Here is a 26299-nt window from a genome sequence, read left to right on the forward strand (position 1 = left end):
TAATAGAGATTTTAGTGTTGTATGTTATTTTGTTTAACTGAATTACTCATGTGGGTGGGAGAAAATTGTCTTGTAAGCAAAGGTTAGTTTTAGTAGAAACAACAAAAATGGTGGGCATAATTCACAAATATTTAATTCTGAATCAAAATATCACTTTGAGGCAATCATAAAGCTCAGTTTCATATGTACAAGTTGTAAATTCACATTTGAAAGGGACAATCAACAAAAGTGAGGCCTAAACACGGCGGACGGTCACCATCTTGAATCCCCTAACGGTGGTCTTATTAGAGAGCACAAGGGAAGCCTGAAGCATCTTTGTTCCCGTTTTGCTGGGGAGGAAGTTGATGCGTTGCTCTCCTATTCCTCCTGGACGTAACGGAAACATCCTGCAGGTAAGGAGAAGCGCTATTAAACTCTACTCAACTCAAACTGTATGGAAGCAGAACAATAGATTGTTAATAATCACGTGTGTGGCTTCACTTCCTTGAAGTCTAGACAGGGTGGATTCTTATTATGGCCACAACCAAGCTGAAAGAATGAGGAAATGTGAACTTTTTTTTACCTGAAGTTAGCATGACCTTTGACGAGGCCGCCTCCAGACACGTTCAGCAGGCCGCTTACAGGATGAGAAAAGGGGTTGGCAAAGGTCACGCTGGCTGCCTGTTCTTTGTTCAACACCACGTTCTCTTCGTCTTCAATCTGAGTGAGAAACGCATGACCGTCATTAGAATGAATGCTTGATATACACTCATCCTCTTCATTGGGTGTAGCCCGGCACTCCAGAACAGGAGCTGCAATCACAAACAATGCCTTGACTTAAATAAATTAATATATACATAAATACAAACAAAAAACACTCAAATACACACTCACCCATCCATTATGGAAACACCAAAATTATTAACATTTTGTAAAATGAATACTTCCTTGTGCTTTCCTTTGTGCGGGTGTACCTAATGTTGTGTCCCGTGTGTGTACTCGGCTACGTTATACCTTGATGACAAGCTGCGGACTGGCGATGTTGAACTCCTCAAAAGCCAGCACGCGTTCCTGACTGACCATGTCCTCCACAACTGCTGCCAGGTTGACTAAATCATCCCCCACCAGGTCCTCGTATTGGGGCGGGAGGATCTGCTGCTTCAGGACCTTGACTAAACCAACACACATGCATAAGGACTTGGTACGGTCTTGACGAAAGAGCCAAAAATGAAGACAAAAATGGTGTCTTCAAAGGTTGGGCAATTTTACATTATTTTAGTTTTATTTGATATCTTATTTACTGTTTTGTTTTGTTTTTACAAGCTCAGCACTCTGTTGTGCCTCCCCTAAACTTCTTTGGTACCCTCCTTGGCAGGAATATTTCATACCTTAAAAAAATAAATAAATAAAAATAACAATAAAAATAAAAATAACAATAAAAATAACAATAACAATAACAATAACAATAACAATAACAATAAAAATAACAATAACAATAACAATAACAATAACAATAAAAATAAAAATAAAAATAAAAATAAAAATAAAAATAAAAATAAAAATAAAAATAAAAATAAAAATAAAAATAAAAATAAAAATAAAAATTAAAATTAAAATTAAAATTAAAATTAAAATTAAAATAATCTTATAGCAATTCCCAAAAATAAATGGCTGCCTCATTTCCACCAATTGTGTTTAACCACTGATGTTCCATTGTAATAACTAATTACTGCATTGGCTTACCTTCCAAGGGTGCCAACTGGATCTTGCAGTGGGCCTCCCAAAAAGTCTCAGAGGGGCTGTGGTTGTACTCTTTGGTTTGAGCATTGAGGTGGACCTTTATCATCTTAGCCACGCTTTGCTTGTTGATGACCTTCAAAGTGAAGAGGAGGGTTGCCCCGGCCACAGGGGTTTTATCCAGCGTCAGAAAGGCAGCCATCCTTTCTGTGGAGAGCAGAAAGAGCATCCAGAGAGGAGATCTTGAAGCAGATGATGACTTTGAGGTGACGGCTCTTACTTGTGCCCCTCCTTAGTGTTGAGGTCTCGGACGTGGAGGACCTGTTTGATGACACTGTTGACGTCAGGCCTGTTTTAGAAGACAAAGACATGTTTATTCCAGAACGCAAACAGCTGTTGAAAGCCATATCTCGTACTTTTTATATGTTTATAGTCTCCGGTGATGTTCTGCAGTCTGGGGAGGCCCACAGCTTTAGTACAGATGAGCGGTCCCACCCTGTCTGTGTCCACACTGCGGCTCACGACCCGACCCTGGCTCATCACCAACGTGTGGACATCGGCATTCACCTCGGCATACACAAAGGGAATATCATAGAACAGATCCACGCGTCGCTCCTTGATGGCCTTGGTGGGCGCAGGACCGCAACAGAACACCCCTGGAAGAAGCACAAATAGGATGGTTTATTTTAAGGAGATGATGGGGATAAAAACAAGATAAGAAGCAAGACAGACCCCGGCTTCTCTCCTGAGGGGTGGGATCTAGAACCTGCCAGCCGTCCATGCCACCTCCCAAATCCTGCCGGGTCATCCAACACTCCACCCACACGTGGAAGTTCCTGTTTTGGGGTGTCAATATGTAACGAGCAGACAATGAGGATAAATATGACAGCTGATGATGACCTGCAGTGTCTAGCTTCCACTAAGGTTGGTATCCCAACAAGAGAGTGCCAGGTAGTCTTGTTTCCACCAAAGGGGTGCAGTGAGATCGAACCCTAAATCCGAAGCCCAACCCCGAATGACAACCCCTAATCTGAATATATAATTGATGTCATATAGAGAGCAGGTAGGATTAAAAAAAAATCTGCTTCTTTCTACTCCTTTTCGGACATGTGAAATTGTGAACTATAACATGAAGCATTCACTGTAAGATGTATGTATGTTTGGAAAAAATGAAACCATAACAATAACCCTACCAGTGGGGAAGGTAACCCACCATCCAAGATCCATTTCCACCAAACCATATGGTGGTTTAGTCATTATCACGTTAGTTTAAACTGTAAAGAACACAAAAAATGTATGTTTTGTGGTACCAAATTACGAGATTAACCTTTAACCCGTACCCAACTGTGAAACCTTAACACCAACCCTAAATCTAACCCCTAATCTTAATCCCAAAGTCAAACCCTACTCCTTAAATAACCCTAAAAATAACCTTGACCCAACATATTCCCTATTATGTCCCTATAAAAGAGGCTACTGGTTTCTTCCCATCACTTCCTACTAACCAAATGGAGTCTTTGGTGCTCTTCAGCTTCTGGCCTGTTTCGCTGTAGAACTCCTCAATGACCAGGTTACCATTGGTGTCGTGAGCCGAGTTGAAGTTGGTGACGATACGACAAGGAATGCCAAGGACTCGCATGACTGAAGGTGTGATTGCAAAATCAAAAAGAGAGAGGAAGGGGAGGGTGTGTTAATCTTTCTATCATATGGCAGAAACTTACAGGGCTCTAATTTCGTGACGCAGCGTGAGGTGGCGGAGCGTGGCGCAGCTGGCACAGTGGTAATTTGGTCAAGCGCACCACTGTGAGCAGCGTTGAGATGGGTGTGGCGGCGCACCGGGAGAGGTGTCCACATTTTCACCTTGGCGCAGTGAAGATTTCGTGACAAAACAGCCTCCCAAAGGTGCGGAGAAAGCACGCCAGCTCTGACTTGGTCTTTTCGGGGCGCAGGTGAAGCGCAGCCTGCATAATGTTAATTTGGCTGGCAGGCGCACAGTGTCACAAGCAGATTATTCAGATTGGAAGAAACAATGACAGCAACTACTATTTAATGTAATTTAATGAACCAGCGTGTATTATTTATTTATTTTTTTAATTGTCCCATCACATCTGAGACGTCACGCATAAAGCGAACTGACGGCAGTTGAAAGTATGATGCCAACCGGGTCAGACTCTACACTGGGACGGGATGGGGGACAATGCCTCACTAAATAAATGGGTTGTCCCCCAAAATCAGCATTTTAGAAGTGAAAAGACATTTCCACTCGCATCTCCATGGTTGTGCTGGATGCACGCCAGATCGCCACCGTGACCCAATGGACAACTAATAATTAACAACAACTAAAAACAACAATTAATGTGGACAATAAAAATGGCTTTAGAATATATTTTTTTACTATACATTTTTTCTCAAGGGGAATTAGGAGGAGATACCGCAAATCCATCAAAGGTTCTCCTATTTGGCAATGTGGAGCAGGAATGTTGGTGGAAAACAAGCAAGATGGTTGGATTAATGTGGCGTATGTGGTGAATGACGCGCATGGTGGCCAGTCCAGTCCAGCACATTTTAAGGCAATGAGAGGTGTTCATTTGATTGGTTAAACCCTCTCACGCCTTCTCTACTCCTGGACATGAGTGCACAGCGCTGCGCCAGACTACGCCGCTCATAAAATTTGCAAAGTGCACTGGCCACACCCCGTTGTTGCAACATAGGCGTGGTGCACGGCGGTTCCACCGAAATTAGAGCCCATAGTATCGTCATTATCGATGTTACAATCACCCGTGCACATAACGGCGGCATACACCCAGCACTGGCCGTACTTGACAGGGTGGTAACCAGACTGAGCCCAACCCCTCAAGATGTCGCCACTCCCGGTCCACATGGATGGATGGACTCCGTCGCTGAAGTCGCCTGACCAGTTGCCCTTCAGCACTCCACGGTCGTCCTCGCAGTTGATCTAGGTAGAATGGTAATGGTTTTATTTCATTTGAACATGCATCAGATTACAATTGAATGCATCACATAATCAGTTCACAGTTCCACATGTCCAAAAGGAGTAGGAAGAAGCAAAGCTTATTAAATCCTACCCCTTCCATCTGGTACTTTTACAATCAGTAACTGTTACATTTGTTCACTTCCTGCTTTCCTAATATAATTTAAGATTTTTTTTGTACATTTTTTTTATTTTGTATTTTTTTGTTTTTGTGTCACATACCGAAGTACGAGGTGATATGACCATACAATGACATAATGGGTACCATAGTAACTGTCAATATAGTCATATGTCAATAAAGAATCACAATCAATTAGTCCAAAGTCCACTATTCTGTTTCCTTGGCAACTTGAGACAAAGGCCTCTCCTGTCTCACACAGTTGGGGAAGGACAGGGAGAAACGGCTGACAGAACCGCATGTAACCTGATTTATTTTGTAAAATAATTTTTTTGGTCAAAGTGCTGCAGCTCCTTTAACTATATGTGTAAATCGCCCTCATTAACAAACTGATTTTCTGCACCTTATTTTCTGGAGTTTTCTGTCTCCACTTTAAAATACATCTATTTTTTGTTTACTATCGATTAACTTAGCTGAACATGTTAAAAAAAAAAGTGGCCTTTTTTTTCCTCAATCTTCTGCACCTCTTCTGAAGTTCTCCGGCTGGTTTGGAATCACTCCTTTGTAATTCAATGTAAAATGCACACGTGAGGAAAATAAATAGCTGTTTCTTACGTCAATAACAAACCGATGTTGTTTTGCTGACAGTTTAAAAAGCAGTTTGCTTGCCAGGTTTCTCCCAAGACATCATTGTGGTTTTATGGGCTGCAGTGACGTGTGTGTCAGTCCCAATGATTCAAAGTGTACATGGTGTGTTTGTTTCTCACCATGGCAGACACCACTCGGCTGATGTAGACTGGGTTGCTCCGGTTCAGGTAGTCTGCCCTTCTATTGTGTTTGTGCTGAGGGCTGACATTCAGCAGGTTGAGACACGCCTCCAGAACATCGGGTTCAAACTTTTTTTACAAAGAGAGATATGAAAGAATTGCTGTAAGTGTAAGTGGCACGTGAGTGTGACTCCTTACACAATGTTTTTATTTTTTTATTTTTTGGTCTTCATACCTGGTCTAAAGACCACGGTCTGGACACAAGGTTTGTGGACGTCCCCATGAAGAGCAAACAGGAGTCATTCTGGGTGTATTCCTCTCTCTGGTCTTCAAAAGGAATGTAGACTGCATCGCCTGGATTCAACACACTTTTGTTGATTTGTCATTTACACCTCATTTTTATACACCTTATGTCCACTGTATTATTTTGGTAAGCATTTTGTTTTTACCATGCACATTGGATTTTATACAATAATAATAATCTAATTATTACTACTATTATTACTGCATTGTAATATATTATAACTATAATACAAATTATAAAATTATAACAATATATTATAACTACTATTATATAATTATAGAATATATAATATTACATTATTTTTAAATTATAACTATTATAAAATAATAATAATAATAATAATAATAATAATAATAATAATAATAATAATAATAATAATAATAATAATAATAATAATAATAATAATAATAATAATAATAATAATAATATTTGTGCGGAGTGTGCATGTTCTCCCCATGCATGCGTGGGTTTTCTCTGGGTTCCTCCCACATTCCAAAAACATGCTAGGCCAAATTGTCCATAGGTATGAATGTGAGTGTGAATGGTTGTTTGTCTATATGTGCCCTGTGATTGGCTGGCGACCAGTCCAGGGTGTACCCCAAAGTCAGCTGGGATAGGCTCCAGCACAACCCCAGTGAGGATAAGCGGTATAGAAAATGGATGGATGGATATTATTGTCCGCTTGCCCACACCTCTAAATTGCCTATTAAATATTGGTGCAAATCTGGAAAAAAGATGCAAATGTGCATATTTTTCTACTATTAATAACACCACTACACAAAAAGTACACAAAAAATTGCCAGAATTTTGTTTAAAATGCAACAAGAACAAAAGCGTGGAATAAATAAGCACCCCAAATAACATTTTCTGGCTACTCCCACTCACCACGACACCAGGGGTTGCAGAGCAGAATGAATTTGCCGACAGCGCAAACCTTCATCGTGTCTTGAGTGAACACGCTCAGCTTAAATCTGTAGCATCCCACCGAGGCCGAGGAGGGAGCCGAGATGAATATTGAAGGGTTGTTCGGGTTTAGGCTCTCGGAGTCCATGAAGGCCGCCCAACGGGAGAGAGAAAACTTTGCGGAAAAAGTGACCGGCATGATCACGTACAGGCGGCCTGTGGAGAGAAGCAAAACACTTTATATCATGATTATTATCATTACAAATTGATTTAATTTAGTGTTTTCTAGATATTTAAGATATCTTTACAGTATATAAATGTGAGTGAGCAAACCAAATATTGGTAGTATCGATATCAAGGGTATCAGTATAAGTATCGTCTCAATACCAGCCTAATGAGATTGATATTTTTCTTTTCATATATCTGTGATTTTTATTGTTGTGTCACTCATAGTGACTTGTAACTCAATTTGCAGTATTGATTACCACTATTGTATATTATGAATGAAAAATGTAAATAACAAATATATACAAATCATAAGAAAATAAACCATCAGTGGTAATGTATGCCTAACTACAATACAATAATAGAGGAGTGGTTCAAGAGGTTGGACTAAGAATATTTCTTAACAAAGGTTTTGTTAAAGTTGTTATAGTATAATAATGTAAAACCATTATCTGGGCTTAAGGAGTCTTTACCGAGCATGATTTTGATCCTGAGAGTGTCTGTGCGGGGGTCAAAAGGTCGAGCCTTTAGCTGCATGCTGACTCTGAACAGCTCTCCTCTTCGGACCACCAGAGCATTGGAGCCGCTGAAGCCATCTGTCCGGTGTCGTTCCAGATTCTCGGAAATTTCCAAGTTGACTTGTTGCATGCTGAAATCTGTTCTGGAGAAAGACGAAAGGATGAAACTCTTGCAAGACTACAAAGAGAAACAAAGAGATGTACTGTGTCTCACGTGTACGTTCTATATATACACACCTCTGCTTTTAGGCCACACCCTCCTGAAGCATTAAAATTGCCACAGTATGAAAATATGATCTAGTTTTCTAGGTTAAGTATTGGAATCATGCACGCATGCAAGTAACAATGTGGACACACCTCTTTATTTGTCATGTAGCTGGAGGGCCAACACGTCATTGGTATGTGGGAGTAATCGCCAAGGACAATAGAACTCAATAGGATTATGATACACTGAAAATAAATGGAGCAGAGTGTAGTATCCATGGAGCAGAAAATGAGTAAAAGAGGTGGTCGGATGAAGTATCCACTAGCTCTGAACTTAGTATGAAATAGTTATAGTGTACATGTTGATAAAATGGATTATTTACTGACCAAAACAAATTGTCAACATACAAAATAATAATACATCTATTGATAATTAACCATGTATTTAAACAATGCAAACTTTCAGTAATGGCATCATTAATACAATTTGATAGACTGTAGCCTAAATCAACATCATTACACATTTATGACACATGTAGTACCTGTTTTGGTGCAAGTAATGTCTGAGCAGTGTGCCGAGGACATGTTCACAATGCAGGGTTTCTGGATTCTGCTCACCATCATGGCATCCAAACCTGCATAGGAGATACTACAGAAGTGGAGTCTGAGTCAGCAGACCTGTTAAAGTCAAGTGGTAATCACACTCACCCACTGCATCAACTGTACAGAATGCATAAATGATAGCTTTTCTACATCTTTTTAAGTCATATACGCTGCTGTTATTTGACTCCATTTGATGTCATACATGGGAATATCCAAAAAAACATCTAAAAGTGGCATGATTTGGAATGCCGACCAATTTTTAGAAAAATATGCCTTAAAAGTCAAACAAAAATTAAATCACGTGTTAGATTTCAGCACATCTTGGTAGACTTCAGCGGGCATCCAAAGAATACCTGTTTGAATCTGGAACTAATCAATTCACTTTACATTATTTGCAATGAGAAACACCTAAAAGTCAACCAACCTGGAACTCAAATGGCTCAGGAGTCATACCGCTTGGAATTGGAGCAAATATTTAATGTTCTAAAATTGAATGTTGAAGTCCTACAAAACTTGTGAGATTTCAGCACATCTTGCGAGACTTCAGCTTAGTGAGCATCCAAAAAATACCAGTTTAAGGCTGGAACAAGTGAATTCTTTTTATAGAATTTACAATTGGACATTTTGCCTTGAATCTAGGACAACTTGAAAGTCAACCAACTTGGGAGTACAAATGGGTCAGGAGTCAAATCACTGGGAATTTGAGCTAAGGTTCCATGGAAAATATGGTTTAAAAAATTATAATAATTGTGCTAAGATGATATTGATTTTTTGTTGGCTTCTTTAGATTATAAACAAGTCACTGAACACTGAAAAAAATAAGGACAATGATGAGAATAAGACAAAAGCAGTGCATTATGATTACAGGTAAGTATCACTTATTTTTCTATTACACCACAATTAAATAAGCAAAAATCCATCCATTCATTTTCTATGCTACTTATCCTCATCAAGGTCGCGGGGGTATGATGGAGGCTATCCCAGCTGTCTTCGGGCGGGGTACACCCTGGACTGGTCGCCAGCCAATCACAGGGCACATATAGACAAACAACCATTCACACTCACATTCATACCTATGGACAATTTGGAGTCGCCAATTAACCTAGCATGTTTTTGAAATGTGAGAGGAAACCGGAGTACCCGGAGAAAACCCACGCATGCACGGGGAGAACATGCAAACTCCACACAGGGATGTCTTCCCAATCTCCTGACTGTGTGGCCTACATGCTAATAAGCAAACATGTTTCTTAAAAACATTACATGTACAGGACTTAAAAGTTTCATGATGGCAAAGGTTTGACCCCTGGGTTTGACTAAATCTATTCCACTTATTTCTTCTGGGAAAATGTCATCACAAGAAATCCAGTGTTTATTCAAGCGTACCGGTCCATAAAGGAAGCAAAAAAGGTCTTCATTTGCTAGCAGAAGTCCTAGGCTTGTTATAAATGAGGAAGTCAGAGATGTCGTGCCACACGTTGCTGTCATGGTAGAGGTAGTTCATGGATGACTGCAGCGAGGGTTGGAGGGTATGCGGGTGATACTCAAAGAGCCATAAGACCACACCCCACACCAGTGTGGCGAACAGCGGAAAAGGGTCGTGTTTTGGCTGGGGTATCACGCCTTTCTCCACGGCCAGCCGGGACAAGGCAAATAGAATCCTGGACAGCAAGTACATGTTGATCTAGAGTAGTGGGAAAAAAAAAAAGTAAATCTTTCTGCCAGTAGGGGGCGCCACTGTAGTCAACTTGGATAAGCGGTATGGTTCAGGTTTGGGTTGCAAAATACATTTTGAAACAGATGTGGTGATCTGCAGTAAAGTTTCATGACCGCAAGTTCACATGTCCTATTTCACATAAGCTGAATTAATTTGAAAGCAATATAATTTTCACCTTTATATGGTTTATTGCATTGACATTTACATTTTTTTGTCACCACAAGGAAATGCTGGCATTAATTATGCGCATGAATCTCTTCAGGTGGGTTCTTCATTACCTATTTGTTAACCTATTTCACGTTTTTCAGTCAATTGTGAACTCAAATTTTGCCGGCATACTCCATCCACACACTAGGAAGCAAAAACTCAAAATATTTACATGGTTCAAATTGGGTAGTAATCAGATGAAACAAAAAGGACAAGTTTGATTTTGTATGATGCCTCAAAATGGTTCAATCCAAAAGGTTTTTAACTGCATAGGTCCTTGAGACTTTTTTGTGTCTACTCAAGAACGCTTTTGTTTTTGAGTAAAAATGTAGCACCAACAAACCTGACTGTTGATATTGTTGTTATCGCCGAACACCAACCATCCTCCGACACAGGCGGCCAGAAAGGCGTGTGATTGCAGACTCTTCCCCTGGATCTTCTCCTGCAAGGCCTGCAGTCCTTTGTACGTGAACACAAAGAATGCAAGGTTGCGGGAGTGTGTGTACGTTGCCTTCAAAATAGCCTTGAGTTTATCTGTCAAACTGTCAGAGAGGAGACAAAACAGATAAAGAATGAATCAAACATGCAAAAATAAAAAAATTGACTAAAAATTGAATAAAAAACAATGCTTGATTAGTGTTACTATATAGTCTCCATAATGCAAGCAATTTAAGTGCAGAATACTACATTATAAAAGGCCCTCCCTCATTTATCACTGTCAATTGGTTCCAGACCGCAATAAGTGAATTTCAGCAAAATGGGATTCAATATTAGTTGTTATTATTATGATTATTATTACATATGCAATATAATGTGTACCTGTATCAAATTGTTCGATATAAGGGTGACAGTTCGGAATGCATGTGTATCGAACATTACATAACACAGCTACACACTTCCAGTTTCCACCTTGGCATGACCGGGTGATCGTGATAGATAGCTGACATGCTCCAACTGTTTGCTTGCTCTATTATATATATAGTATGATAAATAACTGTTTTTTGCTGCGTCATGATTCAGTCACACCCTCACAGTGTGTCTCTCTCTGCTGCCTGCTGTGGCCCAATTCCTCACACGGCATTTCTTTATCACTGTGCTGCGCTCTGCTTAGGAGATAAAATGCAAAAAGAAACTTTTTACACCATGGAAAGCTGTGACTTCGTAAAATAATATAACACTACACTGCCACGCTGTCCAAGAGAACAGTCTAATTTTCACACCAGTTTTATGAAGCATACTACAACGTTACAAAGTTGCAACTCCACAAAAAACACATGCAACTGGTAATTCACATGTCCACCATTATCTAATACTATTATACCTCATTTCAAAGTGAAATAAAAATATATATCATGGAAATCATTTTGAAAAGTTTATTTAGTTGTCATTTGATATACTGCATGTTTTGAAAGCAGCTTCATTGTAACATAAGATGTAGTTTAGTCCCTTGTATTAAGTCTAGTAATGTGATACATGTATTGTTTATATTGGTAAGTTGTTTTTGTGACTATCCATCTTCTATGCACTAAGCCTTTTACAAACACATTGTGTATTCGTTGAAAAACACCAGACCCCAGCCTGTGTATTATGACTTTCGGCCCAATGCAGCCACTTGATTTTATTTTGACATGAGCTTACCCTGTGTTGCTATGTCTTATTTCATGATGCTGAAATATTATACTCTACTATATTCACTTGGCTGCTTGTTCTCCGTGTTCATGCAGACTTCAGTTGCCTCTTGGACAAAGGTTATGGACATATACCATATTCTAAAAAGCTAAATATTGCTGTGCCTTATTTCTGGATTATACTCCAGTTTTCATGAAGCCCTCAATCATTTCTTGAATGAAAGTTGCCATTCTCATGCAGTCCCCAATTCCCAATTGGTTAAAAGTGTTGTAACAGCTTGATATTTTAGTTGTACAATTACAAATAGGTTAGTGGACAATTACTGTTAGAGCTATGGTCAAAAAGGTGAATTACAGTCACCTTGCTTACCTTCCACTCCGGAATAGAAAGGTCATCACAAAAGCATGTGGTGCTCTGATTTTGGCTCCGTATCTGCAAACACCAACAACTTAAAGCCAACCGACATTTTTTCCAAACAGGGCCACTTAATACTGTAAGAATACAAAAAGAAACGCCGCTAAACAATAATATTTCATATAATTAAATGACTCACACGGCGCCATTTCGGAAGCCTTTGAGAACTGCCAAGGTCGCTTTGTGTTTCTCCTGTTGTAACAGGTTGTTGACGGTGTACAGAAAAGTTCTTAACAGCTCTGAAACCGCCATGACTTTGGGCGGAGGGGGACACAAATACCGGCTGCACTTTCGCGTCTTGGAAATGTGTCCCACCGCAAAATGGCACCGTCCGGAAACAGTGTACATTAAGTTTATGCCTATGCAACGTCATTGTAAAATGTTGTGTCGCTTTAACATACAAATAAAGTTTTTTTTAGCTGTATTACAATTGTACCCACTAATAGTTACGTTTCGAGTAACAAAACACCTTTAATGGCTTAAATATTATGGTTTGAGGTTTAATTAATATCATTTAATCTTCAGCCTACATCAGTTTACTGTAAATATTCATCACAAGAGAGTCAGTTTCTTATTTCTTTAATTGTAAATACCCCAGAGAGAAAAGGTGATGTACAAGTGAAGTGGTTCATAAAATGATGTTACCGAGATGCAACTGTTATTAAAAAATAATTTCACTTGCCCTAATAATGGGTCTGAATGGGCAACAACCACCAGCCACAATATTGTGTGTCCCCGGGCACAGTCAAGCGAAATTCAATACAAGAATCAGACAGAGATATTTACTTGCACAGTATATTTTGTGTCATTTCTAGCAACCATAGCATCTGAGGGGTAAAATATCTCTTGAAAGATGTCATCAAATTCTGCAGGCATACTTAATGTTGTGGCCATAAATAGTCAAGCCTCACACCTGTAATGATAATTCAGAATTGTGCAAATTTGAATTACATTAGGTTCACTTTATGACGATATAACATATTCTTTAATCAGTAACTGGTTATTTTAAACTCTCAGTGATCAAGAACACAGGCAAAATCTAGGAACCTTATCATTGATAACATATTTGCAATTTTAGGTATTGTTTGACCTGATTTGGACAAATCACACTTGGAGATTTTATGTCTGGAAGCCAAAATTCCTGCTAAAATCTCAATTCAGTACAGTACATCACTCCCTATAAAACTAGGGTCACCTGCTAGCGCTCCACTTCCAAGCCAAAATCATAAAAGGGGACCACTACTTGGGTGAATTCTATGTATTTAGATGTTTAACACATTATCCCGCTGCGTACAGTACCTGTATTTACACTACATTAGTCACTTTCAATCTCATGATTGAGCTTTATTATCTATCCAGTATCATGTATTTTCTACCACTCAGTGGGAATAGGACGTATTTTACAAATCTATCACACAGGATTGTTCCCACTTCATCAGTAATCAATTAACATTATTATTCACACTTATGATAAAAGGAACACTCACGGTCCAATATATTTATATTACACAGGAGACAACTGCCCTTTTTTGAAATAGTTACGCTAAAAAGATTTTCAAACCTGCACCAGTTTTCAAATCAGAGAGTAAAATCAGCACTAAAGAGTGAAAACTTATCTCGTGAAGTCATCAAAACTATTGTTGGTACAGCTACAAAACTATTGCACTTAAAACAAGGAAGAACTACATGCTTTTGTCAGGGACAATCCCACTGTCTTGCCCTTCACAGTTCATGTGTAAACTATGTTAAAGAAATGAAAAATGTTCTTAAAAAGGGACAGCCTCTGCTACATTAATCAGTCCAATAAGACATTTGAATAAATCACTTTTTAAAAGATATATAAATCAAATATAATCTGAAAATATAATCTGAGTGCATAGTCTTAACAGGGAGGTCCTGATGGAGCTTCTTCTGTTCCACACTCGCACGGCGTTAAGCGTGATGTTGTGAAAAGAGTGAAGAATTGTCCACTCTTATGTTAACTAAATGCAGGGAAGTGTCTCTTAGAATTTAAAGCAGCTGTGGGATTGCATACAGTCGATGTGGCAGAGAAATAAAAGCAGCTCCGGGCTGCAGAGACAAATATAAGGAAAAGGTGCTATGGTTACTCCTGTCCAAAGCCTTCTGTCTCCTCGATGGCAAACATGAGCTTCTCCTTCAGCTGCTCGTAACTCTTGTAAGGAGGCAGGTCCAGACGATTAAAGCTAGGTGGGACAATAGGGAGACAAAAATAGATCACTTTCTCAGTAATTACTTATGAATGCTGAGGCAAAATGCCAAAGGCATAACATTGGCCAGATGCAATGGAAATATGCCCCCTAGTGGATATGAGCGGTACACAATAATGTCTCAGCATGAAAGGACCACATTTATATGTTAAGATGGTCTCACAAACAAATGTTGTAATATGTGTCCCAAGAGTCTATTTATGAGCATCAAACTAATTTGAAGTGATTGAAGGGTCGGGCGTGGTAAGTACATGGATGGGAGACCGCCTGGGAATACTAGGGGCTGTAAGAAAAAGTGTTAACATTGTAACAGACCTAGGTTGTGTGTGGAGAGTGGTACACTATGAGCAAGTGCAGTGAAGGCAAGAAGGCTACAAAACAGCACAGAAGGGAAAACAGATAACATTGTAACATATATATTATATATAATATTATTAATATATTATAAATATATTATAAATAATAGTTTTTGAATTTTCAAACTGTCTAAATTCCAACATCAAGGCCAACTATTATACTATTAGGGGACCTTTAAAATGATCTGAAAATAGTATAATATGGCTGGGATAGGCTCCAGCATACCCCACAACCCTCGTGAGGTACCGCTTATCCTCACAAGGGTGGAAAATGGATGGATTGATATTAGAATACGGGCCCTTAACACAATTAAAACCCATTAAGGAGGTTATAAATTGGACATACCATGTGTGGCTTCGCGGAAGCCAGTTCTCTTTGCCCACCTTCTCAATGCAGAACTTCTGCGGCCCGTTACTTCCTATAGTTAATCCAAACAAATGCCGTAACATGAAATAAAGTAAACCGAATTATCGTCCTGTGATAACAAGAAGCAGGGACGCACCCATAAGGTCAGCAAAGCCGCCAACAGGAAGACGACAAGTTCCGGTGACAAACTGTAGCAGTCTCATCCTCTTCTCATTGTCCATCTCCTTTGCAAACTGCCAAGATGGGAAAGTCTATTAGGTCCATTAGTTGTTACGGGATTTGACTGCCGTACCAACCTGCCAGAACCAAAGAATCTGCTTGCTGCTTCGGGCATAATGTCTGTAGATGGTGTTCCTCTGCCAGTCCACAAGGTCAATCTCTTGCATCCCACACAGCATCACCTCAAATGCAATGAAGCAAGAAAGTGACCACCACTTTACCAGTTTCAGACTCACAAGTTAACAACTGGATTCAGGTACCTCTAATTCCTTAGCATCAAAGTACTGCAGGTATTGCTGGGGCAGAACCTCATTGAATCCCTCAAAGAAGGCCTGGGTCTGCTCCTCCACACCTCTTGACAACCTCCACTCAGCCACCAGCCTGATGTTAGCACATCACAAACAAGGTAAAGACGTCCTGAACCCCACAGCACATGCATGTCACAGATGTCACAGTGAGGGTGTGTGTGAAGAAGCACCTGATGTACTCCTCCTTGTTTTCCTCAGTCACTTGAACGTTCCCGCCATCTGGTTTTAGCTCATGGGTGGTGACCTCGCCTAGGATCTCTTTGTCGACTGAGAAGAACATCTCCAGACCACACTCTTCGATGTTATTATCTCTGCAAGACACACAGTTAATAAAAAAATACAATCAAACCAACCTTTGATGCAATGAAACCAACATATCACCCACTCATTTTTGCCAGTTGATCATTAAGTTTGCATTCGATGTACACTAAATATTCATAATAGCATGCAATAAATAGGATATATTAAATATTACAGATACAGTGGATCACCGCATTTGCAATTCCGATTTAGCATTGACAACCTTGCAAAGTTGAAAAAAAATATTGTCTCTCTGAAAACAGGCTGTTTTTTCCACACAAAACATCCCATTCACTTAACTGACTCATCTATAAATACATGATAAACATGTAAAAATGATAGAAAAGCCCAGTTGCTTAAACCACAAAGGGAATGGGTTGTTTTCTGGAATTGGAAAGAGGCAGTAACTAGAGACAGGCTTTCTTGTTCTTTAACACGCTTATCCATCAGCTGCAAATCCACCTATCAAGGATCAAAACCTACTACGTGCCCCTCTCCCCCACCCAATATTTACTTGATCCATATAAGAGAGTTGTAAAACTCTGGATCCACCGACTCCAGGTCTTTGAGAGCCAGTGGCTTGTTCAGGATGCGCTTGTAGAAGGGCAAGGAGAAGCCTGTGTCGATGAACTTGCCGTGGAACAAGGCCTGGGAATGGAAAGCAGTTTGATAATTAAAAAAAAACCCACAGTCAATAGCTGATCATAATTTTTGCTGATTTTAAAGCATCATTACCATGGCGATGAAGCGGCCAATGAACTTGAAATACTTAAGGTGGTCCGGGTTAATGTAGGAGGCTGGGTTGATCTGCAGACAGTAGTTGTCTTTGCCAGCATACTCAAACAAACAGTACATGGGGTTCAGCACTTCGTGAGAAAGCAGGAAGAACCATTCCCTGGACACACAGACATAAGACAAATCATCACAATCAATAAACAGGTTGCAAAAGCATTTGGATACAACAGCGATGCTTCATTTTGATTAGAAATTACCTGGCCACGCCGCCATAGTCCAAACCTTCCTCTCCAGGGAAAATGATCCACAGCCTCCGTCTCAGATCTTGAGGATGGAAGCTCATAATCTTTAACAGAGCAATTAACCCAGTTAAGCACAGCAAGATAAGAAGAAGGTCGAGAAGGGTTAATTTCATCACCTGCTGGAATGAATCCTCAAACAAGGTTTTCCTGGAAACGGAAATCTTGATGTGCTGAGGCATTGATAGTTGCTGTGCAGGAAAAAAACAGAAATAAGATTTAAATTTTGCATTTACAGTATATGGGTGTACATGGGCACATAATATAACCTTCCTTACCTGACACCAGAACCTGAAGTATTGCACTTTGGCTTTAAAGTCCCTGACGTAGGTAATCTGCGGGCCGTTTTCACTGTTGGGAGAACAACAGAAACATTGTCCACACACTGCTTTGGCTATTTAACACAAAATTACCAAACAAACCAAACAACTGACTACTTACAGTGAGGATTTCCCCGTACGAGGGTCAATGTAGGTTGTGGTTCGCCTGTTATGATCCACAAAGTAGGGAATGCCATCGACTGTGAACCTCATCTCCCAGCCCTCGGGCAAAGGTTTGTCATTGAGCAGCCTGAACAGCCCAAGATTGAAACATTAAAAAGTAATAAAATTTCAGTTCCCGTTTGAACAAAACATTTCAGAGACTCACCCTTGTGTCCTGGGGTCTTCCCATTGTGTCGTCCGTGTCGGGTGATGAACAAAATACACTCTGCCATTGCTGTCTGTCCTTTTTTCTGAAATTAAATACATATTTGCAGTCATGCACTCGCACTTCCAAAACTCCAGCAACATCCAGGTGTGACATTCACCCCAGCCGTGCGGTAGAGGTCCCAGGGGGTCAAACTCCTTATTGGACGTGGCTGCAAGCTGGTCCTGGAGCTGAACAAAAATGAAAGACAACATATAAACACTCCTTTGAAAATTGTTCTAAATTTTTTATTTTGTTTCACAGCTCCGAGTCCAGTACCACCTCTGGCTCAAAGTCAGCTTATCCTCAGTGAGGATAAGTGGCATAGAAGATGGATGGGTTTCACAGCTCACCCCATAAATGAACCGCTGGTTGAACTGCTGCATGGCTCCTTGCAGTTGGCTGCGCTGATGCTGCCACTCCTCGTAATTACGCACTGACTCCTGTGTGGGGCGCTGCCACGTGGTCGTCCTGGTGATGTGGTCCACGTAGTACACCCTGCCCATGGGGTCTACCCTGCGCTCCCATCTGCGGACACAGGAGGGTGAAAAAACATTGGAAAATAGACATAGAATAACATTTGGAAATAAATGTAAAACCAGGCTTCGCTATACATCTTAAAACAAAGCCTGGAGCTATGCCAACTGTTCATTAGTCACCTAGCATTTGTTCAGTGAATAGGCTAACCGAGCATGATCCAGCCATCTTCTATATTGCTTATCCTCACCACGGTCATCGGTATGATGGAGCCTATCCCAGCTACTCCAGGCGAGAGGTGAGGTACACCCTGGACAGGTCGCTAGCCAATCCAGGGTGGCACCTTTCAATATCATTTGACTTTCTGACCTATATTTGTTGTATGTGGTATAAAATAGTGCATCCTGTTGGAAACCGGTATGGGCAAACACAGCTCATTAGCATTAAAGTCACAGACTTTAAAAATGGTGTGTTCCCAGTACGGCTTATAAAAAGCACTTCTGAACCGTCTAATTTCTAGCATCAAGGCTAGAATTAGCCTATTATTACTTTTTAAATAATAATAGAGATTTTAAGTCATTAAAACATATACAGTAGGCCCTTCAACACAGGATAGGTGTGATGTGCAGCCTTACCCTGTAGGCAGAGCCTCCGGTCGATCCCAGGTTGTCCTCTTCTCAATGTGATCGACAAAGTACATGCGTCCATTTTGGTCCACACGCTGCTCCCAGCTACACCAAACATAATATGACATCAGTATGACTACACGTGACACCTTAGGAAAGAACTTAAGTGTGAGATGTCTCTACCCAGGTGGTAAGGGGCCAGTGCTCAAGGGTGTGGGTCTTGAAGCAGCAGTGGCTGGTGCTGCTGGGGCCACTGGTCTGGGGACACTTGCAGCAGGAGGCCTCGCGGCTGGTGCCGCTGCTGGTGCTGCTGCTGCACCGCCTGTACCTGTGTCCTCATGGTGATCTGAAACCCCACTGGCAGACGCCTGGGACGAGCCGTCAGATGCGAGACCCTCACTTAACTCGCTTGGAGAGGAACTGCTGGAAGAAGCTTGAAGAAATACAGACAACAAAGTGTTTTTGAACATTTCATGCAAAAGCATTATTATAGCTTTAGATGTATCATTGTACTACTTGGTGAGGTGGCGGGTCTACCAGGGGTGGAAGAAGGTCGGGTAGGTCGACTGCGACGAGAACCAGTAGCGCCCCCTGGAGACTGGGAAGGGGAGCTAGAGCTGTTGACAGTGCGAGTGTCTGGTACAATGACCCATTCATCAGAGTCACTGGATGGAGACGAATCTCTGCTTGGCCTGCAATATTTGCACCAAATTTAGCAAGTGAAGAAATTGACTAAATTATTTAACTGCTTAAGTCAACGTATACTCCACCTGTTGCCAGTTTTCCCATTTTGTCTTGCATCTTCCTTGAGCAGAGAAGCTTGTAGGATAAGGGAAAGAAACTGTTCAGTATACAGTATGTTAAAGTAATATAACTAGGGCTGCAACTAACGGTTATTTTAACAATCGATTAATTAGTCAATTATTTTTTCGATTAATCAATGAATCAGATTTTTTTTAAACAATAATTTCCGCCTCTTTATGCAGAAATCAAAGATTTGAACCAACAAAAATAGAGGCATTTTTATTGTGTAAGGGGCATGAGCCGTTGGAACAATAAATAAATGATAAAGAAATGCAAATCAGAAAACCCAGTAACAGGATTTGTTTCAATATTTATGTATTACTGTAAATGTATGGAAATGTAATGTAAATGTAAACATGACCACTATTACATATACTCACTGATGGACACTCTTGAGAATGCACTCATTCTTTCAAGGAATGCACAATGCAAAAATGTTAGCATGTTAACATGCTAACTGATATATATTTTAATATATTTTAATTAATTTCAATGAATTCCCAAAGTCGTGGTCATCTTCTGAAAATGAAACACTTGGCTATGCATGGTGGAATCATCTCACCATGGTCTTTGTCTGCTGAGGCGAAGGCTTCGGGGTCGACATGCATGCCGTCGAGACAGACCGACAGGTCGCCCACAATATCCCGGGAGTCTCTGTCAGAGCACAGCTGCAGCGTCTGCACCACCTCAGACACTGAGGACAACACACAAAAAGGACCACACAGCATCACAACATGTCATACTGGTTACATACTGCATACAATCCCAAATACAGTATGCCATTTCCTGAAACATTTATTAGCTTTACGGGTGTCCCAATCTGATATTGATCGGATATCAGGCTGAAACCAAGAAACAAGCAATCTAAACAAGCGATCTACTGGGTAAGTTTAATATGACCAAATTCATCCTGCATTTGAAGAAGGATTTTCACAACATCATCGCTTCCTGAAACATTCACCGATGATGACAAATTTGCAAAGCATGATAAACTCCCACGGGATGACGTTTGCTACAACAGAAAAGATGACCAGCCCAGTCGTGAGTCAAGTCGAACTTACAGTAAATGCTTATTAGAGCACCTCAAACCTTCCTATATCATGCCTAGCCGCTACTATATATTGTGGATAAAACTAGAGATACATCCTTTCAAATAGAGATTTAGATTTAACTATAATTTATGCACTCCTGGAAGTAAGAAAGGTGGATTGACAAACCGTATCTGTAGATTTATTATTATTTAATATTTTCTGTGCGGGTTATTGTGTGTATCTGCTCTATAGTAGTCCACAACTCAATACAAAGGGTCAAAAAATTAGCAGGTAACATAACATAACAGGTCATCTTTCAATTAAGGTCCCCTTTTGAGCTACAGTATTTTTGTAACAATGATTTTTGTCCAAATAAATGTACCTTGCATTAGTTGTACCAGGCATGAAAAAGGATCAATAAACTGAAGAAACAAGGGTGGTCTAATAATTTCCTTCCACGACTGTAGATACAACATAATATATGTTCACTTCTGCTAGCATACACACATATACATATATATATATATATACACACACACTTGTACTGCATTGAGTGCTTACATTTATATGAACATAAAACTAAGAAAAAGAGGTAATGGTTGCTTGACTCTTCTTGCTGGATATTCAAGGACAGGGTGTATCTGTTCCCCTTTTCGAAAGTACTGGCGTGCACAGGGTGCAGATCTTCATTAGCTTATGACTTTGAACTCGGAAAAAACATGCATACACATGGCTGTTTCTGTTTTTCCCTCTCAGACAGTATAACTCTGCCTCACTCTTGCTGTCTGATGAGACACTTGGACCGGACTGCTCCGTTTTCTATCAATTCTCATTTTTTTTTGTCTAAACAATTTTATTTCTTCTTCCTACTGTTGAGAGCAATTTTCCACAACAGCACATACACACACAAGCAGAGTCATGTCCACAGGCCGAGTTATCTCAGGCTAATTATATCAAAAGGCATAATAAAACACTGCCTTAACAAGCAGAGGACTCTTACGTAAGAAGTGTGTGCAACATCTGGCAAAGGGCAAATGATTAACTGCTGACAGACACGGCGGTGAGAAAATAACCAGTGGGATGATACAAATCTTGATATGATCCTGAATTTGATAAGTCTGAGCTTGTTTCTTTCACCTCTGTGGAAATGTGGCATGTGGAATATTCCTTCAAACACAAAATACTGGAGAGCATGACACTCACATTTCAAGTCATTTGCCTTCAGCGTCTCACGGATCTCCAGCGTGGCTATTCCCAACAAGATGTCTGCCTTGAGCGTCTGGTGGCTCCAAACACGGAATATCAGCTTGCTGAGAGGAGTCACAATCCTTTAAAAAAGTGTCAATAAAAAGGCATCAATTGAAATATGTCAATAAGAACAGAGCATCGTACTGTTTTGTTATACAGTGGATTCTAAATATTACTATTTTATAGAACTAAAACCCACAGTGCATGCTGGGCAAGTCCTGTTGGGGAAGTGTGCATGTGGGCTTCCCAGCATGCCTTGTGGGTTATACATTTGTATAAAATAGTATTGCTTTGCATGTGTATTAGTTTATATTGATCTCTCTTGTATAGCTATACAAATAATCTGCATAAATATTTGTGTGCACCCATAATATTACAGTACAGGGTGGATGGTCCACTGGAGAGAGTTGGACTCTATCCAGTCATCCGTAGGGGTTGAAAATGGGTACTTACACTGTGAGTGCCTGTTTCCACTTTGGACTGTGTGTGTTGTTGCATTTCTCAGTCCGCTTTGACTGGCCATCAACGGATATTTCCACATACGGACTGGGACCAAACCAGTTCTTTTTGTTTTCCTTCAGCTTGGCTGACAGTACTAAGGAGGAAGAGAAAAGGGAATATAAAACAAAATCTTATTACAAGTAATTGTCATTTTCTGCTATGTAACCTTAATGGTGACTTACCTGTGACTTGTAATTGGGCCTTCATGTTTCAGCCATAACACTGCCCATAAAAAAACAGTAACTTGAAACAATTAGGGACAGTGTTTTCATTTGATATTTGGATTCAATTTGTTTTTTTTTTACTTGACAATAGCATGGGATATGACTTCATTAATGTTTGACAGAAACAGAGACAGTCTGTCGGTTAATAGGATTGGGAATCATACACTCCTTTCGAACAAACAAGCAGTAGAGTGAAATGTGAGCTCAACATTCGGCAGTCAAGTTGCTGTTTTCTGTCAATATCAATGTGTAAACAATTCATAAACCATTAGACACCCATTACAATATACATACTGTTTATTTAATCAAACGGATTCTCTTCCTCAAAGGATGTAGTGCATTTTGTATTGGATCACAGTGTGAAGGTGTGCCTAATATACTGAACTCGTTCTCTCACTGTCCTCATATGAGGTTTTGCTAGGTTACGTAATGATGTGGTTAGTTAATCTTGGCTATTTCAAGAAGGTAGCCTCTACAACAGAGAAAATCCCACTCTGGCCTTAAACTCATATAATATAAGCTAATGTACCATATAGAGTCTATTGAATAAACAATTACGAGATAAAGTGTTTTGTTAGCCAACATGTCACTTGCTTTGCGTTGTCTACATGTCTGCTTCTCCGCTGCTCCACACATAAATGTCGCCTTTTGTTATCTATACGACAGGTTTTGAAAATTGTATATTAAGTGTTGGGGAATTTATTTAACAAGCTAAGAAGAGCCAACACTAGACTAATTTAACCTGAATACATTGCGCACGACAAACTGTTGCCATTAGAGAACCATTGAACGCAACATTCATGCTAACATTGCCGGCACGCAGGAGCTTCTATCGAGCAAAAGTCACCGCAAAACCGTACCTGACACAAACAGACGATTAAGAGACACACTGGCTTCCTAACGTTGTTCCGATGTTGTTGTCACGTAATAAGTATTATTGTCGTCTGCCATCATTGCAGCACCGAACCTCACATACTAGCTAGCAAGAGCCACCATGGCAGTTTTTCCGGTGGAAGGATTTTCAAAGTACTATGTAAAGTGGAAAACGATCGTATGTTGTTGGTAAATTGAATATATATAAATCTCATACTAAATTTGTTTAACTCTTTGAGGACCTCTTATACAGTATCTTAAAATGTAAAGAAAACAGTTCAGGTTATTGTTAAAATGATACTTTTAATTTGAAGGGTTCTACAATTTGACGTATTCTGTCATCTGGGCGGAAAAATAAAAACAAAAAACAAACAAATTATGCGACATCTCCCACATTAGCATAATATTCGCATGTGGTAATATTTAATTATGCTGTTATTTAAAAAATGCAAAAAAAAACACTTATTTGTGTGTCAACCTGAACACGCCCATTATGACGTACCCGCACCGAGTCTCATGACAGTGGTTGTCAGCTGGTAGAATTCCGTGCTCATTTCTTATGTATGTTTACTCTATGTTTATCTCGCATATGCAAGCTTTCAAACAGGTACGACGCCAGCCAGCCGAATGAAGATGTTGTCTCGTTTGCTGAAGGAGCATCAGGCGAAGCAAAACGAGCGTAAGGAGCTGCAGGGTGAGCAGAGCTAAGTACCCATGGCCGTTATGCTAGCAGATGCTAAAACCATAAAGCTAAAGTGGAGTATTTTGGAGCTTGAATGTAAAATTAATAAATGCATGATGATATACATAAATACACTTTATAACGTTACAGCAAATATTAAATTTGGTTGCTTTCATAGAGCGGCGCAGGCGTGAAGCTATTTCCGCAGCCACCTGTCTCACGGAAGCTCTGGTGGACCATCTCAATGTTGGGTATGTCCTCAAAAATGCAGTGTCAAATGTGTTAGTTACACCAGAAACAAGCAAAGATTTGTGTATGTCTCCTCTATATCTACTAATCATTGTATGATTAGTAGATATAAAATATAATAATATATTAAAACAAGCGAAACATTTTTACAACACAAATAGAATGGAAACCTCTGGTTTGGTTTGATCCATGTCACATGGATATTTGATGTTTGAGCAGCATGGGGGATGCGGTATCCCACCTGTAGAGGGCGTCCATCTGCCACACATCCTGACTTGAAGAAATGAGTACTTAACACAATTAAATGATGATTAATGATTTTTTTTCTTTCCCCCCTAAGAAAATGGCGCCTTGCGCAATTGCACATGTGTCCCATAGCTAGAACCGCCATTGAATTTACAGCACAAACAATAATATGTCTTGTTTTCAGAGTTGCCCAGGCCTACGTAAATCAGCGCAAGCTCGACCATGAGGTGAAAACACTCCAAGTGCAGGCCGGTCAATTCTCCAAGCAAACTGCACAGTGGATCAACATGGTGGAGGGTTTCAATCAGGCCCTAAAAGTAAGACGAAGCACTTCACACATAAAGTCCAGCATGTTTGGATAGTGCAAGTTCTTTGAGCCCCGCTTGAGTTTGATGCACAATTGCATGCACATACTGGCATCAAATGTAGCTAGCGGAGTTATCTATTGGCAGTTCTTAATGATAAACAACAATACTCTCATGGGTACATCTGGGGTGTGATAGTGAAAGTGATAGCACAAGCAAACAGGCCAAATCATGAATGATACGTGTGTGTGCGGGCTAGCATACAGTGGGGGAATCGGTACATCCTCTGTAGCACTGGACTCTTGTTTTGCAACAGGAAATTGGCGATGTGGAGAACTGGGCCCGAAGTATTGAGATGGACATGAGGACCATCGCTACAGCTCTGGAGTACGTACACAAAGGCCAGCTTCAGTCGGCACCCTCTTAGATGTTTCTGTAAATGTCTGAAGGAGGGTTGGCCTGACACATAAGTATATACAACAGTCACCAAGGGACTACAGAGAAAGGTAGTACTACATAGTACACTACTTAATGTAGCATGGACACAACTGTTTGGTTTGACATCCTTTCACACAATACTACTGAAAAAGCAGCTATTTTGTCTGTTTCATGCTTTAAAGCAATATTCTGCAATTATGCTTGTCAGTATGAATGGGTTGTCAATATACAATATCAACTGTAACGTTTGGGCTGTGATTATTTTTTTAATAAAAAAGAAAATACACAAACAATGATCCCGTCCTCTTTACTTAACTATTTTTTTTTTCATAAAAACGATTCTTATAATTGTCAAAAGCTGAAAGTTTAGTGGTCAGTAATTTGTGGAATGTGTAGTGTGGAAGGATAAGTCCTCTTCTCCCAAATCTCCTTGTAACATTGCACAGAATCCATGACCCCTATAGAATTCTACAATCTTTATCCTTAAAGCAGCATATGCTGGCATATGCTCCCAATATTGGAGTGTACAAAAATCTATATTCTTCACAATTACGAGTTGAACTTAATGAGATTTGTCATTTAGCCCAAAAAGTGGAGGTAACATTAATGGCCATCATAAGTCCGCTGTGTGTGTGAATATACACATACCCACAGTCTCTGATAATAATATTTAATAATATTTATGTTTTAATACTAGCACCACCATCGTAGTACCTATCTATGACAGACAGCATTTAATGATGGAACAAAAGAACGATATTGATGTTAGTTTTTTCTTCCAT

At 40.0% G+C, this 26299-nt stretch overlaps 4 protein-coding genes across 7 annotated transcripts; 1 reads left to right on the forward strand and 3 right to left on the reverse strand.

Moving 5' to 3' along the window:
• Positions 1 to 117: 117 nt before the first annotated feature.
• Positions 118 to 8684, reverse strand: tgm5l (transglutaminase 5, like). 3 transcript variants are annotated; one of them, XM_078798565.1, is made up of 16 exons: positions 8290 to 8684; positions 7901 to 7993; positions 7781 to 7803; positions 7499 to 7686; positions 6783 to 7016; positions 5829 to 5947; positions 5594 to 5722; positions 4495 to 4672; positions 3222 to 3357; positions 2449 to 2552; positions 2133 to 2372; positions 1997 to 2065; positions 1723 to 1923; positions 994 to 1151; positions 563 to 699; positions 118 to 386 (listed from the first exon to the last, which is right to left on the reverse strand). In XM_078798565.1, the coding sequence occupies exons 4-16, from the start codon at positions 7671 to 7673 to the stop codon at positions 236 to 238; spliced, it is 2031 nt and encodes a 676-aa protein (XP_078654691.1). In that variant the 5' UTR covers positions 7674 to 7686; positions 7781 to 7803; positions 7901 to 7993; positions 8290 to 8684; the 3' UTR covers positions 118 to 235. The 3 variants fall into 3 exon arrangements, with proteins under 3 accessions (XP_078654691.1, XP_057910900.2, XP_057910902.2); XM_058054917.2 differs by lacking the exons at positions 7781 to 7803; positions 7901 to 7993; XM_058054919.2 differs by lacking the exons at positions 7781 to 7803; positions 8290 to 8684 and having other exon boundaries at positions 7901 to 8149.
• A 254-nt stretch (positions 8685 to 8938) lies between these two features.
• On the reverse strand, positions 8939 to 12630 carry pxmp4 (peroxisomal membrane protein 4). The gene is made up of 4 exons (XM_058054923.2): positions 12454 to 12630; positions 12270 to 12332; positions 10615 to 10813; positions 8939 to 10031 (listed from the first exon to the last, which is right to left on the reverse strand). Exons 1-4 carry the CDS (start codon positions 12564 to 12566, stop codon positions 9762 to 9764), a joined length of 645 nt encoding a protein of 214 aa, XP_057910906.2. The 5' UTR covers positions 12567 to 12630; the 3' UTR covers positions 8939 to 9761.
• Positions 12631 to 12883: 253 nt separating this feature from the next.
• On the reverse strand, positions 12884 to 23731 carry itcha (itchy E3 ubiquitin protein ligase a). 2 transcript variants are annotated; one of them, XM_058055388.2, is made up of 24 exons: positions 23585 to 23731; positions 22683 to 22722; positions 22453 to 22594; positions 21955 to 22079; positions 20283 to 20414; positions 19687 to 19735; positions 19454 to 19608; positions 19100 to 19349; positions 18926 to 19021; positions 18167 to 18341; positions 17935 to 18004; positions 17775 to 17859; positions 17568 to 17696; positions 17405 to 17477; positions 17246 to 17317; positions 17085 to 17173; positions 16828 to 16987; positions 16607 to 16740; positions 15963 to 16103; positions 15745 to 15865; positions 15562 to 15666; positions 15402 to 15498; positions 15245 to 15317; positions 12884 to 14518 (listed from the first exon to the last, which is right to left on the reverse strand). In XM_058055388.2, the coding sequence occupies exons 2-24, from the start codon at positions 22705 to 22707 to the stop codon at positions 14419 to 14421; spliced, it is 2598 nt and encodes an 865-aa protein (XP_057911371.2). In that variant the 5' UTR covers positions 22708 to 22722; positions 23585 to 23731; the 3' UTR covers positions 12884 to 14418. The 2 variants fall into 2 exon arrangements, with proteins under 2 accessions (XP_057911371.2, XP_057911368.2); XM_058055385.2 differs by having other exon boundaries at positions 19433 to 19608.
• Positions 23732 to 24107: 376 nt separating this feature from the next.
• bloc1s1 (biogenesis of lysosomal organelles complex-1, subunit 1) lies at positions 24108 to 25798 on the forward strand. The gene is made up of 4 exons (XM_058055066.2): positions 24108 to 24291; positions 24458 to 24530; positions 24959 to 25091; positions 25396 to 25798. The coding sequence occupies exons 1-4, from the start codon at positions 24225 to 24227 to the stop codon at positions 25504 to 25506; spliced, it is 384 nt and encodes a 127-aa protein (XP_057911049.1). The 5' UTR covers positions 24108 to 24224; the 3' UTR covers positions 25507 to 25798.
• The last annotated feature ends 501 nt before the right edge of the window (positions 25799 to 26299 follow it).

The sequence above is a fragment of the Doryrhamphus excisus genome, linkage group LG18 (assembly GCF_037039965.1).
Source record: "Doryrhamphus excisus strain RoL-2023G ecotype Guam linkage group LG18, RoL_Dexc_Guam_v1.1, whole genome shotgun sequence".
Taxonomy (NCBI): domain Eukaryota; kingdom Metazoa; phylum Chordata; class Actinopteri; order Syngnathiformes; family Syngnathidae; genus Doryrhamphus; species Doryrhamphus excisus.